Genomic DNA, 17,355 nt, shown 5'->3' on the forward strand with positions numbered 1-17,355 from the left:
GCTACGACGCAAAGTGCCATGGAAAGATATATGTTAGAAACACAATTACGAGAGCATATCCAAAAGGAGACAATTCGAGAACGGAGCTGGGTGAACAACGTAATCGCAAAATACCGGGAGCTCGAGTCCCGTCGTAATGTTTACAAACAACAGGTGGACCCGTCCAGTTGCCGACTGATATCTAAGAGATCTGAAATGACCATTTGAAAGGCCTCCACGACGATGGGAAGACGATTTAGTTAAACGATTTATAACAAGATGGAAAAGAATGACGCAATCAAGAAAGAATTGGAAAAGCATTGTGATCAGGGATGTACAGCAACATAGTCTGATCGATACAGATGTGTGTGTGTGTGTGTGCGCGCGTCTATGCATGTATGTATGTATCTATCTATGCATATATGTAGTGGAATATTTAAAACTGGATTCTGAGACGTCCAGACATCTTAGTTGTTTCTTGTCAACGCCATATTTTACTGTTTTATTCCTCGCTCGCATCACCAGGAGTTTATCAAAACTCACCATTTTGCTCAAATATATATATGTAAAAAATGTATACATTTTCGAGTCTATATATTTGTGTGTGTGTGTGTGAGAGAGAGAGAGAGAGAGAGAGAGAGAGAGAGAGAGAGAGAGAGAGAGAGAGAGAGAGAGAGCATATGTTTGTGGAAATTAGTCATGTTGTGATGAAACATCGACACGAAACCTTGCCTAATGACCCACTGAGATACAAACTTACACACACATGCATACACGCACACACGTGCATACATACGCGCGCGCGCTTCAAGTCCTTGTCTTTGCAAAGGTAAGAGAGTTGAGAGGGAAACGATGAGGCCACTTATGGCAGCGCTGTGTCACAGTGAGGAGTTGGTGTCGGCTTCGTAATTCATTAAATCTTAATTGGTGAGGAAATAGAAACTTGACTATCAGTCTCCCAGAATAAGGAAATAACTCTGTGGGTGGGGGGGGGAAGAGGGCTGGTGGCGACGGCGGCGGCAGAATAAGTCATCATGTGTAGGAAGAAAGTTGTTATTTAGCCCTGAGTCAAGCTGATCAACCAGGTATATTATGATCAAAGTTGTTCCTTTCGTGATCGTCTCGACACTCTGTATATTCACTTGTGCATTGCCAATATATTCTGCTTTTAAACGATAGGAGTTTGACTGTTATTTCTTGCATACCGCTAGACTACGTAGAAAACGCTTGGCCTGTTAGAAATAACAGTCAAATCCGGCTTATTTGGTTGGTTTGAAGAGAGAAAGTGAAAGACGTCAGAGATAAAATATAACAAAACAGCCCCTCAAGTGGTGTCAAGTTTTGTGGGGAGGAGGGTAGAATGAGAAAGATCAGAGTTGACTAATCTAGTCAACCACTCACATCTCTTAGACTTTAATTGAAATCAAATTACGACAGGCATTAATTAGGACAGCTAGAAAGACAGATATACTCATCTAACTAAAGAGACCAACAAGAATATAACTAAGTTAATATTACTATTTAATTTATGTAGCTTGAAATATGTAGCGAGATAGAGAGATGGGCAAGCAGGAAGGTGGGGTAGCAGTCAGGCAGAGTGGTGGGGTGTCAGTGAGGCAGGCAGTTCAGATTATGTTGTGGGTGTTGGTGTTTCGAACGAAGTCATCTCTGATTGATCTCACCTTTTATCAGAAATGTTCCAACTGTTACTAACCCGTCTTCCTTGGCGTACCTGGGACATGTGTCTTTCCCAGTTTTAAGACGGTGTGTTTTAAGGAAGCTGTAACTACTATTTCAAGCAAATCTATTAAACACCTCTCCTTTTGGCCATTTATTGGATGGGTGAAATCGGTGTAAGAAAGATCAAGGGTGATGGTCTTATGGATTTACGTAAACCTCTGTAATAAGCAACCTTGGAGTTTTACTTTTCCCTGAGGCTACCGAAAATGTCGAGAGTAAATACTTTCGCCGTACAATTGGGCAGACTAAAGTATTTTGAAGTACGACTGAGAATAATAGAGTACAAGTGAAGGCGAGTACGCCACTGTTAGCTTGTAAAGACATTTTCGAAATCAGAAATGAAATTCTGGTAATATTTTGATTTAGAAGTAAAAAAAAAAAAAGAAAGAAAGAAAAATAGCAAATTTGTTCAGACAACTTTTATTAATGCAAATATTCATTGGATCCCTAAATTAGTGTCTTATAATGTTTTCAACAATTTTAACTGCGTCACCATTAGCCGGAAGTAGGTTTCCGGGGGGTGATCGGGAGAGAATATGCAGCGGTCCGGGGCCTTCAGCATTTCTCTCTTGATGACCCCTTTATGAATAGAAATTGTCTTTTGGTGATGTTTGTGATTTACATTAGTTTTTTTTTTGTTTATTTTTTGTAGGATTTGGCTTGTGATTTCTTGTGTTATTTTTGTTTCGTTTGTTGTGTCGAGCATGCGCAATGTGCTGTTTTGTTGGATAGTGTTTGCTTTTCGTGCGTGTTGTGTGATTGGACTGACGACATTTCTGTTGGCTTTCTGTCTAAGCTAGATGGCTAATGAGTTTATAATTATTAGTGTAACACCAACATTGAGGTCAAATTTAATATTAGTTTGACACTTCTTTTTAATTTTCTTCAATTTCATCTGATTTGAAGGATTTGTCAAGGTGATTCTGGTTTCTTCGACTTGTTAGGGTTTTGGTACATCTGGTTAATCTCTCGTTCAGTTTTTATCTTGGTTAATTTATGAATAGTTTTTCAGTAAGTTTTCTGAATAGATATTGTCCTTTGTATATATGTCGAAGTCATCTCCAAGAGGAAATGATTTATATTTTTTTATAGCATCTCTAAAAATTGGTGGATTTGCTCAATAGGTTTATTAATGGAGTCAGAGCTAAGAAAAAGAGGATAGAACGAATCTCCCAGTCTTAGCTTGTTTTAATTATATTCTTTTTGTCTTGTTTGCATTGTGGCGTTTATATATGTAGCCTGACTCTAGTAACTAAGAGTGAAATATAAAGATTTGTTTCCTTCTTACTGCTTTCTATAATACTTCAGTTCATTTCTACCCGTTGTATTGGTATGAAATTCTGCTTGAAATCGGAAAAACGTTTACGGAAACTTTTCAAATATTGCAATGGGTGCAAAGGGAAGATCGCTTAAGTAGTGCGCAACGTGGCGAGTGATGCCAGCATTTTAATTGGAGGAAAGAACAGCCACTGAAACGCCCCTACTCTAACGGACGACGGTCATATTGTGAAAGTGCAGCGGTAATCCTTGGCAATCGCCACTTGAGTGTCTTTTATGTTTCCGAAGAAGAAATGATCTGTAAAAATTCATGTCACATAATCTTAAAAGAAGAAACGATGGAGAGTCCTGTTGCCACAAAATTTGTTAACAAAAACTGAACAGAGTTGCAGTTAATCGTGAGTTTTTCGATCGTTTGAATGTCTCTAAAAACTTTCTGAAAAGTCATAATAATTATTGAAAGGTGGGTGTAAGGCTATGGTGATATTGAAGGGAAAAGACAGTTGCCATAGCAGCGTCGATCGTCAGCATGGCAACCAAACCAAAACACGTTAGATTTATTCAGGTGTTGATAGTCTTTTCATCTATTTTGATTTGGAAGGCCATAGTTTATTATCAGTTTGTTCCATGAGGTCAGACAGTCACTAAAGAGTTATGTTTGTCCTGGGGCATTAGATAGAAATGATGTGAAAAAAAGGGCCTTAGGTAAGGACAATCAAAACCTGCAAGCTGCACTTGCTCAAGCCTCGTTCCTTATCCGTAATGTTTTGACAAGTTCGAGACAGCACTCATCCCTTAGCCTTTCTACATCACGGATTTGACCCTGAAGGACTTTTCTATTCCTAAATGCATCTTCAATTCAGAAGTTAGAAGAGATCGAAGACAATTCGCAGCAAGAAACGATTACTAATCAAGACATTCCAGAATTTGAAAAAAAAACAAAAAAACATAGTGATGGAGGGGCTATCTTGAAGGAGACAAATCTGATTAAATTAGAAACAAATAGCATTTTCTAAAATTTTGGGGCCCCTTTGAACAGAAGGCGCGCGTGCGTGCGTGTGTGAAGTTTAGCTCACACACACACGGCTTCTGTCTACATAACAGAAATAGTTGTCTCAATGAGATATTGAAAACAGACTTATAATAGATTGAAGAAATATTTGGGGTGACACTGGCGATATATATCCCGGCTTACATTACACGGTTACTATAGTAACTACATTATTGCTACAGTCACTACACTGCTGATGCAATAACAACACGGACTTGGATAAAGTTACCACAATCTTTTGGAATGTGGATTGGTGGGACAACGCCCGTTGCGTACTGTTTCTCTGAGTTTCTATACTTTCATTGTCTATTGTGTATTGATATTTCTATTATAGATATGTTGTGTGGGAGCAATTGGAGATATAACCACTGTTAACGATATGAAACGTATTATAAATGATCACTGATTGGACCCACATGTATAATAGATGATAACCAGATTGGGGTCACATGTATCATACATGATCCTACATTGGACTCACGTATATTACATATCATCTCCGATTGGGGTCACATGGTCGCAGATCTGAGACCACGTATAATGTATACTCCGCAGTCTGTGGAAACTTGTATCTCTCCGTCTTTTTGTCTAAACTCCTTCGTTACTCTTCATCCGGTTGTTTCACTTCTTCTGGTCAGCCAATTCTGCAAGTTTATCCTATTGTCTTTGTTGGCTGGTTTTACGATTCGACATTTCTTTCATGTAGCATTTTCTATCTGTCCACCATCGTCGCATTTTATCTGATAAGTAAGCTATAATAATGGAGGACATTTACGCTCAGTGAGAAATGGTGGTGGTGGTAGTGACGATAAGAATGACCACGATGATGATGATGATGATGATGATAGCAAACGTGTGTGATCTTGTTTGATGTTTGATTACTAAATTGTATTGGTAAATATGTCTGGCTAAGAGTGACAGGTGAAATGATTGACCGTCCGACTCCTTCCCCTAGCACCCCTCCCCCGTCTGTATCTTCTGTTTTTATCTGTCAGGTTGTATTGTTCCACAAACATGAATATGATTATTGTGCGAAGTAGAATCTAAATGGATAGACAAGAATAGACAGGTTTCGATGAGTGAAGTAACCAGCTTCTTCTAAATGTGACTTTTGACAGAACTGTGTTGTTGGGACGGTGGGCTGATATGGTATTAGTTAAAGGGAGCAGTGCACCTGTAGACTACAAGTTACTAGTTCATATCCTGTCATCGGTGACGTTGTGTTCTTTGGTAAAAAAAAAAAAGAATATTGCATCTATTGACAACCATGTCTAAACAGACCTGGTTGTATTGTTGCCAACCCTGATCGAGCACACCTATGATCAAAGACATTCCTGCCACGACCATTCCCTCCTTTTGAAACACAGTTAATCTAGGACAACATTAACGTGATCCTCATTTCAGTCGAGTATTTTAAAGATTTTTTAGTTGGGAGATTTGCTTATTTCTAGCCCCTTGAGCTACCCAAGTACTTCACGGTATCAGTGTTCCCCACGCTAATATTTATGAGTGATTCATTAGCTCGACTTTGATTCTGTCTACAGAGAAATGTTACAAGTGATAGAACCTGCTGTTTGTCAAAGCGAAAGTTTATCTCTCAACCGCACACCACAACAATGAAAACCAAATCTAAGCACATTTCCCTCCTACCTTTGGTTTTAGATCGAAATCAATCCTGATCTAGATAAGCCATATTCAAAAGCATTCCATCCACAACTGTCTTGAATAGTACACCTCAGATCACATTACTAAGTATCTCTTATATTTAAGATGTTAAGCTTTAATTTAAGAGAGATGTAGCTACTATTTCTTGTAGGTTGCACGCTAAGGTTATCTCAGTGGTTTACTAACTTTATCAGTCTCGTCTGTCTCACTGCATCTTCCGCTTGAGTAAATTTATTTTAAAAAATCTGCTCAGCAGACCACAAGAGTCCGTAAAAAGATCCGCTCAGACCATCCGATCAGATAGTGTATTTAAAACTACTATCTAATGTGTTTTTTGTTTAAGATGGCTAAATGTGATTTGAGTGATCTTTGCTGCTGTTTCTAGCGGGTTTGTTTTACTCAGAATATGGAAAAATAGAAAATGCCTCCTAAAAATCTAATGAAAGTGTGTGAAAAGGTTTACCTTCCTTGAAACCAGCTTGAATGTTATTCCTTACTAAAATACAATTCCTCTGGTTTTCTGTATTCAAAAGTTCCAGAGGGATTATTCCATATCTTTCCATTTCCCTTAATGTTATATTCGTATTTATTTTTATATGGAAGACATTAAACTTAGGTGTGATTTTCTTTTTTTTTTCTTTAGCTAAAACTGAAAAATTCTGTACTACTTTGGCGTGTGATCTACAAATTCAAGGGCAATTATTTTAGGTTACTTTTTAGTTTATTTTTAAATTTCTAAAAACCCTTAAGATGTTCTTGTGTCCCTAGCAGATGTTCACTCAATTCATCGACAAAATTATTTGTATTTCATCTTTATTATCAAATTACTATTCAACTGTTTTATGAATTCTTTTGTACATACTTAGCATTGTAAATGTATTTTTTCAAAATTCTTACTATTTCAATAATAATAAAACCATGTTTCATTTATGTCTAAGTAAATAATAAGAAATCAATAATAAACAACATGATAATTAAAACAAGCGCCTAGATCACACAAGTTTGACAGCTGCGAGTTTTACAATGTAAAGTTGGCTAAATTCCACCGTTTCCCCCTTTTCCGCGAGCTTCCTTCACTTCGCCATCACAACGATGTCATGGTGCAACATTTTCTTCGTCATCTAAAAGGTTATTTCTTCGTAAAAATTCAACAGCCTTCGTCACTTCGCTGATCGTATTGTAAAAATCTTTAGCCAACATCTTAAGGGTTTTTAGAAATTGAAAAGTAAACTAAAATGTAACCTAAAGCAATCGTCCTTTAAGCTGTAGATCACACGCCAAAGTAGTACCGAAAATTCTATATTGTGAGGTTAAGAATTTTACTTCACAATCACCTTATTTTGTATACGAACTCACTGTCTTGTACAAGAGACAAGAGTCTCTCTCCTGCCGTAACCTTGTCAACCAAATACTTGTCCGTTAATCTTTGTAGTCAGAAATTATGCAGAAACTCAGGATCTTTTCCTTTTGAACGGCACTTTGTAACATAATTTCTAGGTAACTAAAAAGTTTTAAACTTCGTATACGGGTAGAATGTGTTTATAAAACATCGTTTTTTCTTGGCTTTATTGAGAAAATTCTATATGTTGTAACATATTTCGTCTTTAATTTCGAGCATTTCGGCAATTTTAACCAATCGATTACCTCCATTTAGGTAAATAACATTCTGTGCATAATAAATATGTCCCTCCTTTAAGAAACAGATTGGGTTTATTTACATTTGTGAAGAAAAAAGATACCCTTCCCCCACCCCTAATCCTAATCCTAACTCTAACCCTAAATCTAAAATAGATTGAAATGCAATAAATCGATACTAGGGTTATAAATATGGGTGACATTTTCATTTGACACCGCTAGAAAAAAATCCCATTTTCCGTAGCGGTGTCGTATGAAATTGTCACCCATAATTATAACCCTAGTATCGATCTATTGCATTTCAATCTATTTTAGATTTAGGGTTAGGGTTAGGGGTGAGGGAAGGGTATCTTTTTTTTTTTACAAATGTAAATAAACCCAATCTGTTTCTTAAAGGAGGGACATATTCATACAGCATGGAATGTTGTTTACCTAAATGGAGGTAATCGATTGGTTAAAATTGCCGAAATGCTCGAAATTTCAGACGAAATATCTTACAACATATAGAATTTTCTCAATAAAGCTAAGAGAAAATGATGTTTTATAAACACATTTTGCCAGTATATGGAGTTTAAAACTTTTTAATTACCTAGAAATTACGTTACAAAGTGCCGTTCAAAAGGAAAAGATCCGAAACTCATTGAGTTGGTCCGTACCAATTTTTGGACGGTAGACTTAATCTCTCTCTCTCTCACTCTCTCTCTCACTCTCTCTCTCTCTCTCACTCTCTCTCTCTCTCTCTCTGTATATGTGTGTGTGTATAGCTACTTGTTTACCCACTTGCACTATCTGTCTACTATGTCTAATTAATTACTGAGCTAGCTCTGGTATTTGCAGACATTTTACATTGATGGCAATATTTTTCAGGATCAACCCAATATCTTTCGGAAAGTACGAGGCAGAGATGGCGCTCAAAGACACATCACCTGGAACCTACCTGATGTACAAGGATTATGAATCTAACCAAATTTATCTCTCTGTCAGGTAAAGATCTTCATTATAGTCTGTCTTTGTGAGAGAGAGCTTAAACTGGTTGGATGTTAGATTTGTGGAGGATATACGAACTGAAGACTACCTAAGAATGTAATAGCATAGATTAGATTTTCTGAGGCACAAGTGAGATTTGATTTAATCTTAAATATTTCACTACAGGACAAAGACAGTTGGAAGTGGAGATCTCTAGAATAGGGAAAGGGTGTGAGGAACAAAAGATAGAATAAAAACAAGGGTTATCAGAGGTGGGGGGGAGCAATAAAATACCCACAAAAGAAACTTCTTGGATGATGGTAAATTCTACTTTGTGGAAGGACTATTACAGAGAAAGAAACTTGTTACTACACTTGAATGAGATGCAAAATAGCGAAATAAAAAGGCTGCCAGCTCTGAGAGGAATCAAAAGAGGTAAACTGTATAAAGAAGCAAAAATGGTGGATGAACTGTTTATGAAAATCAGAAACATAACAGTTCTAAGCAACCTCACATATTGCACAGTGCCTTTATTGCTATGCAAAAACTTGGGGTCAAATGTTCCCATGGTGGGAACGAAGGCTTGAGAACCAAATTGAACAGCTCAAGAAAGACCTTGGATGGTTTCACAGAAGCCAACCAGGGAGAAACCTGCACCAGACTTCTGCGACTGTTTTGGCAGGATTTTTACAGCTGGATGCCCTTCCTAACACCAACCACTCGGCAGAGTGGACTTAGTGCTTTTTACATGGCACAAGAACAGGGGATGTCAGTTTTGGCAAGGTTTGTACAGCTGGATGCCCCTCCAAACACCAACCACTTTACATTGTGGACTGGGTGCTTTTAAGTGACACTGGCACTGACAGGGTCACCAAGTACTTGCAACACAAAAAAAAAACCCAACTTTCAGGAAGGGAGGAGGCATTGGAGGAGGTGATCTTGTGTTGGATGATGAAAAGGTTATAGTGAGACAGATACAGGTGCCTTGCTGTAGAGGAAGTACAAGGTTACCCAGCCAGAGAGAGGGACCAGGAAAATAGGAACAGGTGCGCTGCTGCAAAGGAAATACACAGTTACCCAACTTGAGGGAAATGCAGGAGACGGAGAGAGAGCGGGAGTGGGAGACAGCAGGATAGAGATGGTGGCAAAAATGTCAGGCATACTCACAAAGAATTGGGATCAGAATATAAATAGGATGATTGAGTAAGTGGGAAGAGAGAGATATAGATGGTGGCAGGTGAGAATATTCAGTAAAAATATTGGAATGCAGTTTAGGGTAAATAAATGTGCAGTAGTAATAATGAAGAGGGACTGAAGGGCAACTCAGGTAGCATAAAATTACTGCAAGACAACATCATTTGATCACTGTGGAGTAATGAGGGGTATAGATATCTTAGAATGATACAAGTTAATGGAAAGAGAAATGAAAGAGAGAAAGTCACTAAAGAGTACAAGGGGAGACTTAGGAAGGTACTTGAAAGAAAATTAAATGTCAGGAACATCATTAAAACCATAAATACGTGGGTAATGCCAGTATTGAAATACTCTTCCCCCTTTCTAAACTGGACAAAGCTGAGCTACAGAACTTGGATAGAATAATTAGAAAGCTGTTCACAATGCACTCCACCCCAAAAGTAATACCAACCGATTCCTACCGACCAAGAGGATTACTAGACATAGAAGACATGGTTAGTACTGTGATGCTGGGTTTGAGAAATTATTTTGTGCAGAGTAAAGACAAAATACTATCAGCTGCAAAGACGCCCAAAAAGTGAGCAAAAGAGTAGGAGAATTCAAAGAGAAAAGGAGGAACAACAGAACAAAGAGAAAGAAATGGAATGACATGGTCAGTTCATGCAACAAACTGAGAATATTAGATGTGAAAGAATGGTGAGTCTGGTTGGATGGAAAGTTGAAAGGAGAGAGAAAGACTAATTACAGCCACTCAAGGAGAAACCTGATAAAGGCAAAGAGGAATATATTGGAGGAATTGGAAATGACATGAGGACAGAGCGGGCTCCGAAAACCTGCTTTATTGGGAAGAGCTAGGATTTTGAGAGTGGTGCTTGAGTGTTGAGTGTCTTCCATGATAGTTAACATCCAAGTACCAAAGCCTATAGTTTATGGAAAGGGACCCTGTTAGACCACTGACAACATGTTGCTGTCCACTCTCACAGAATCAACCAGAGCAAGTAAAATCAAAAGTTCTGAGAAATATAATAATAATATAATAATAATAATAATAATAATAATATAATAATAATAATAATAATAAAGAAAAAAAGAAGAAAAAAAACTATGTTCAGAGATAAATCTATCAACAAAAAAATACAGACGAATACAGATCTGCTAGCCTTTAGACGCTACGCTACAAACAATGTTTACATGCAGAGAAGCCTAAACTGACAGATCCGTCTCCTAATGTAAGAGTCGAAACTCGTCATGCCTCACTGTTAACAAAACAAATTACAAACCGCAATGGTCATCGAGCGGATTACAAAAGACCATGTACCCGAATATTGAACCAAATTCTGATTGAAAAATCAGCTACTGGTTCAAATCTTCCCGACACACAGGAGCTGGACATACCCCACAACTGGAATATTCCAACAGATGGCCATCCATGCCCGTCATCAAATAACCAAAAAAAAAAAGAAGGAAAAATGGTCTAGGAAAGATAATAAAGAAGTTCTTGTGGCCTTCTACCATGCCATATATTTCCCCACAGATAAATCTAATGCTGTACAAACATACTTAAACTGGAGACAGAAACACCCTGAAGTAAGACCCTACACAGACAGTAACAAACTTGCCAACGTCAGAAGAAACATTATAAAAAAAAAATTACTGACTGAAGTAGAGATTGACCAAATTAGATAAGCAGTAATGGATAAAATGAACGAAGCTGCAGTTAAAGAAGATAATACAGAGGAAATAATTATAGACCAGCCCAGGGCTAATAAAAACGCAGTAAAGATTGAAAGAGTTAGTATAAGTGATAGGCAAAGTGAAATACTCACTGAACCAATCATAAACACTAAGACAGATGAACATCAAATAGATGAAGAAACTCACACAAATATTGACCCAACAGAACATGAGCTAAAAAATCAAATCCTGATTGAATGGCTGAAAATGAAAGAAACCAGTATGGATGAACGCGATACCCTCCCAAAAATCCACAACACTAACCAAAACATGAAAATAATTGGTAAAATCCGCCTTGCACTTAAGGATATAATTTCAGCTAATGATGTTGATATCACAGATCTCAACCACCTGTACTATGCATCCACGAAAATCTCAACGATTCTATGTGGTGAAAAGATTAGAAAATGGCAACATTCCCACAAAAAGCCTTCTTAGCAAGAGCGTATCCAACAATAAATTAAACTACTTAGGTCTGACATTGAATATTTGAAAAACCTTAAGGTTGACAAGACTACCAAACTTACAAAAACCCCAAAATTAATGAAAAAATATAATATGAAAACTATACTTGATATTGATGCCACCATAGAAACCATCAAGCAAAAGGTATCTGCTAAAGCTGCCCTCATAGCGAGGTATGAAAAGCATGTTAGATTCTTCAAGGAAAACAACATGTTCAAAAATAACCCCAAAAATTTTTACAGGAAGATAGGGAAAACACCAGCTACTGTAAAGTCTGTACCATCAAAAGAAGAAGTGCAGGGAATTTGGAATAAAATTTGGGCAGAAGAAAAAACACACAACGAAAAGACCCCCTGGATTGATAGAATATCTACAGAACTGGACTCCTTAGAAGAGCAAAAGTAGGAGGGTGTCAAGGTAGAAGATATAAGGTCTGCTCTCAGGAGGTCAAGCAAATGGAAGTCTCCAGGAAAGGATAAAATTCCTAACTTCTGGTTGAATGCCTTCCCAGAGAGCCATGAACTGCTAACAGAACTTTACAATGATGTTTTGCAACACCCTAGTAGGATGCCTCCTTGGCTAGTTAATGGGTTAACATTCCTGCTTTCAAAAAGTGAAGAAACAAATGAACCCAAAAACTATAGACCCATAACCTTCTTAACAACTATGTATAAAACGCTAACATCTGTCCTGATGGAATATACCTATAGTTTTTTAACAGATAGCAGCATATTCCCTAATGAACAGAAAGGGTGTAAACGTGGATTCTATGGTTGTAAAGATCAACTACTCATCAATAAGATGATCTTAGAAGATTGTCACAAACGACACAAAAACTTGTCAATAGTCTGGATAGACTATAAAAAGGTTTTTATCGCCTACCACATAGCTGGATTAAGAAATGCCTGGAAATGTATAAAATAGCACCTACTCTGCGAAACTTTTTGACTGTAAGTATGAGATCATGGAGAACCACACTAACTTTGAACAGTGACAATGAATCTCTAAATGCTGGTGATGTAAAAATTTCATGTGGCATTTTCCAGGGTGACTCACTATCACCACTCATCTTTTGTTTAGCCTTAATACCTCTCTCAAAATTGCTCAATGACGCGCATACGGATATAAAATGTTTGATAAAAATATAAATCATCTCATTTACATGGATGATTTAAAACTCTTTGCAAAAAATGACCAACAACTCAAGGGCTTACTAGTGATTGTTAAACAATTCAGTGATGACATCAGAATGCAATTTGGCCTCGATAAGTGCGCAAAAGCTACCTTTATCAAAGGAAAAATGACAGAAACATCAAACGTTAACCTTGGCCAGCAGCATGTCATAAAAGAGTTAGACCCAGCAGAGAACTACAAGTACCTAGGGGTAATTGAAGGGGACAGAATAAGGCATTCAGAGATGAAGGAAAGGATCAGGAGAGAATGTTATCGCAGAGTAAGAGCAATACTCAAGACAGCTGAATGCGAGAAACAGGATCGAAGCGATCAATGCTTTAGCCATACCAGTTTCAATATCGTTAACTGGTCAATTACTGAAATATGTAATCTTGACAGAAAAATATGAAAACTGTTGACAATGCATAGAATGCACCACCCTAAGAACGACTTTATCTGCCAAGAAAAGAGGGAGGCCATGGTCTTATACAACTGGCAATAACAATGAAGATTACTACAATTGGCCTAGACACCTACCTGAAAAACTCTGAGGACTGGATGCTAAAACTTGTCTCAAAACATGAAAACAAGAAAGCATCATACTCAGTAATAAAACAGGCAAAGGAATATCTAAGTGAATTCCGAATACAACAAATTTCGGAAGTAGAGATAGACATACAAGAAACAGGCACAGAAAAAGCTAAGCGCATGAAAACCCGTGCTAAAACTGCTGTCTTAGATATTCTGAATGATAAATAGCAAGAAAAACCTCTCTTAAAGAGAGCAAATAATGCCGATGTTGATAAAGCCCTGACCCATCAATGGCTAATGTCCTCTGGCTTAAAATCTGAAACAGAAGGGTTTATCATAGCAACTCAAGATCAATGCCTACCAACAAGGAACTACCAGGCCAACATATTAAAGAACGGCAGTAGCCCAACATGTCATGTATGTCAACAACAAAATGAAACCCTTGATCATGTTGTCTCCAAGTGCAGTCTTCTAGCACCTACAGAGTATCTCAACAGGCAATATATTCACTGGGTAATTTGCAAAAACCTGGATTTGCCCCATGAAAAAAACTGGTGGGAACACAAACCACCTCCAGTGCTTGAAAATGACCACATCTCACTCCTCTGGAACTTCACCATTCAAACTGACAGAAAGATAGATGCAATTAGGCCAGACATCATATTGAAAGACTTCAGACAAAGAACATGCCTCCTCATTGATATGACTGTCCCAATCGATATAAACGTATCTGTCAAGACCTACCAAAAACTGAGCAAATATAAAGATCTTGAAATAGAAATCAGCAAAATGTGGAACCTGAAAACTAAAACAATACCTGTTGTCATAGGTGCCCTGGGAATGATAGCAAAAGATACCAGGAAACTCCAAAATGGCAGAAATTCAAAAGATAGTGCTCATGAGAACTGCTCATATCCTGCGCAAAATACTTTCTATGTAATCTCAAGTTTTAAAACAAACATAATTTTCATATGATTTTTTTAGACATTCACTAGTACAACACTAAATACAAAACCAAATATATGACACACTAGGCATAACAACAACATGAACTTCCAGCTTGTTGTCTCTTGAGGTCTCTGGGTGAGACTTGGAGGCAACTTGTACAAATGTAAAGCAAAAGTCAAACATAGAATAATAATAATAATTTAACATCTGCTTTCCACGCTGGCTTGGGTCGGATGGTTTGACTGAGAACTGGCAAGCTGGGAGGCTGCACCAGGCTCCAATCTGATCTGGCAAGGTTTCTACAGCTGGATGCCCTTCCTAATGCTAACCACTCCAAGGTAGTAGTGGGTGCTTTTTATGTGCCACTGGCACAGGTGCCATTTAGGCAGCACTGGCATCAACCAAAACTATGATTTCACTTGGCTCAACAGGTCTTCTCAAGCACAGCATATTGCCCCACGATTGAAGGGTACTTTTAAATGGGCCAGTTATGCAACACTGGCATCAATGATAATAATAATGGTTTCAAATTTTGCCACAAGAGCAGCAATTTTGGGGGAGGGGACTAGTCAATTATATTGACCCCAGCGTTTCACTGGTACTTAATTTATCTACCCTGAAAAGATGAAAGCCAAGTTGATCTTGGTGGAGTTTGAACTCAGAACATAGTGACAGACAAAATATGGCTAGGCATTTCATCCGGCCTGCTAACGATTCTGGCAGTTCGCCACCTTGAATAATAATAATAATAATAATAAAATGGTTTGTCACACATATTGAGAAGAGCATTTTTGCTGGGATTTTCTTTCTTTTTCCCCTTTTCCTTTTGATTTTAATTTTTTCTTTTATTTGGTTTGCTTTTCCTGTTCCTTTTTCTCTTTTTTTCTCTCACAAAATTTGACTTTAGTGCATTTATTTTAATGGCCTAGTGTGTTTCTTTGCCCTAGGTGTTGGGAAGACACTTAGCAAAAAATGGAAGCAAAACTGAAATAATAATAATAATAATAATTATAATGTCTTCAAGTTTTGGCACAGTGGCAGCAATTTCAGGAGAGGATCTAAGTTGATTACATTAACCCTAGTGCTCAACTAGAATTTATTTTATCAACTCAGAAAGATGAAAGTCCAAGTTGACCTCGGTAGAATTGAACATAAATATGGATAAAATGCCTCTAAGCAGTTTGTCCAGCAGATTCTGCCAGTTCATGGCTGTAATAATAATCCTTTCAGCTATAGACACAAGGCTTGTGAGTGGGGCTCGTCAATTAATTAACCCCTATGCTTAACTGGAACCTATTTTATCAACCCTGAAAGGATAAAAAGCAAAGTCAACCTTCGTGGCTTTGCCTTAATAAAATCTCATCTTTGCCAATATTAATTGCTGTAAAAGTTGTTTTCTGCAAAATGTTAATTTCTTTCGACTAAATTGCCATCTATAATTCTAATTTGTCTATTCTTCAGAAGTGACGATGTGTTGCGACATCATATGGTAACACAAAGTGATGGTCTGTTCTATCTGGACAAACAACCCTACCCGTATCTCGATTCTATCGTACTTTACCACAGAAAGCATAAACTCCACGGTATCAAATTAACACAACAGGTAAATCTTTAACCTTTCTTCCTGATTACTTTCAAACATTTTCATTTATTAATGTTCTTCTTGTTGTTTAGACTCAGGTTATTCCTAATCTAGGAGCCATTTTGATCAAAAGTATTCCTATTAGACCATTCTGTCGTTCATCAAGAGATAGTGAATCCATGATCAATACATTCCAGCCATGACCAATCTTTCAATTCAGAAAGGCTGTCATTTGGTTTCTGTTGTTGTCTGATTCAACAAGCCTATGATTAAAACTATTCCAAATGCATCTCTCCTATCTTTTATTCAGGCATAGTGTATCTAGGAATATATAGCCTATTTTGTAGCTGTCAGTGTTAGTGTGTCCCAACTGTGACCAAAAATTTCTCTTTCCAGAGTTTAACCAGGATCACATTACTCAATATGGCCTTCCTTTTTATGTTTGTAGGTTTTGATTTGAGGGAGTTTTAGCTGTTACTTCTAGCAATTTGAGCAACTTCTAAGAAACAAGTTGACTTGTAATGTTTGGATGAAAAGTTTATGTAAATAGTGAGATTTGTTGATCTTAGCAAATATTTCCTCTGTTTTCAGGCTCCGCTGAGTGCCAGAATTGTGAAATGCTTTGCTGCAAGATTCGCCGCCAACAATGGCAACATTCTGCCTCAAGAAACTGAAGATAAAAACAAAATGTTTGAAGAGACATTATCTCGTTTGTAAAGGAAAATGTGTGTGTGTGTGTGTGTGTGTGTGTGTGTGTGTGGTGTGTGTGTGTGTGTGTGTGCACGCGTACATTAGCGTTAAAGAAATTCTTTCTACTTAATCTGTATTCTTAATTAAAATTATTTTTTCACTTGTTTGTTGTTTATTATTTCAGTTGATCAACGCCTTAACATACACACACATGCAATACCATTATATACACACTGCACTTGATCAACACCAAGTGGATATATATTTGTAGGTCATTACCAATACCATATATATACCAGTTGGCCAACAACTAGTGTGTGTGTGTGTGTGTGTGCGCGCGCGCGAGCAATGCGTTTAAATTCAAATTCTCAGTTTTGTGTGCCTATTAAGAAAAAAAGTTCTTATTGTACAGTTATCTCCCTTTCTCTACTCTCCCGAGAAAGAAGAAGAGATTATCGATGTGAAAAGTGTAAATAAATGGCAACTGTAACCAGCTTGTCGCCGTCGTCACAGTCAATCGACTCATACAGCTCCATTAAAATAGGGGGGGGGGCGAGTTACTATGGAATGTGTCAGAGCTTAAAGAACATTTCAGAGTGTTGTCGCATGAGACGGGAGACAACAAAAAGATGTCAGAGGAGAAACCTGTAAAAATTCAAAACAAACCGCCCAACCAATAGCATCACTTAACCAAACTGCATCCCACCGGTGTGTGTGTGTGTGT

General features: G+C 37.6%; 1 protein-coding gene across 2 annotated transcripts in view; it reads left to right on the forward strand.

The window, feature by feature from the left end:
- The window catches only part of LOC115219199, a 45,408-nt gene extending 28,614 nt beyond the window's left edge, over positions 1-16,794 (forward strand). For both annotated transcript variants that reach the window (XM_036509051.1, XM_029789319.2), the window contains 3 exons: positions 8,216-8,332; positions 15,821-15,962; positions 16,533-16,794. In XM_036509051.1, coding sequence (XP_036364944.1) covers positions 8,216-8,332; positions 15,821-15,962; positions 16,533-16,658 — 385 coding nt within the window. In that variant the 3' untranslated portion in view covers positions 16,659-16,794. The remainder of the gene's footprint in view (positions 1-8,215; positions 8,333-15,820; positions 15,963-16,532) is intronic.
- Positions 16,795-17,355: the final 561 nt, after the last annotated feature.

The sequence above is a fragment of the Octopus sinensis genome, linkage group LG14 (genome assembly GCF_006345805.1).
Source record: "Octopus sinensis linkage group LG14, ASM634580v1, whole genome shotgun sequence".
In the NCBI taxonomy this organism is placed as follows: Eukaryota; Metazoa; Mollusca; class Cephalopoda; order Octopoda; family Octopodidae; genus Octopus; species Octopus sinensis.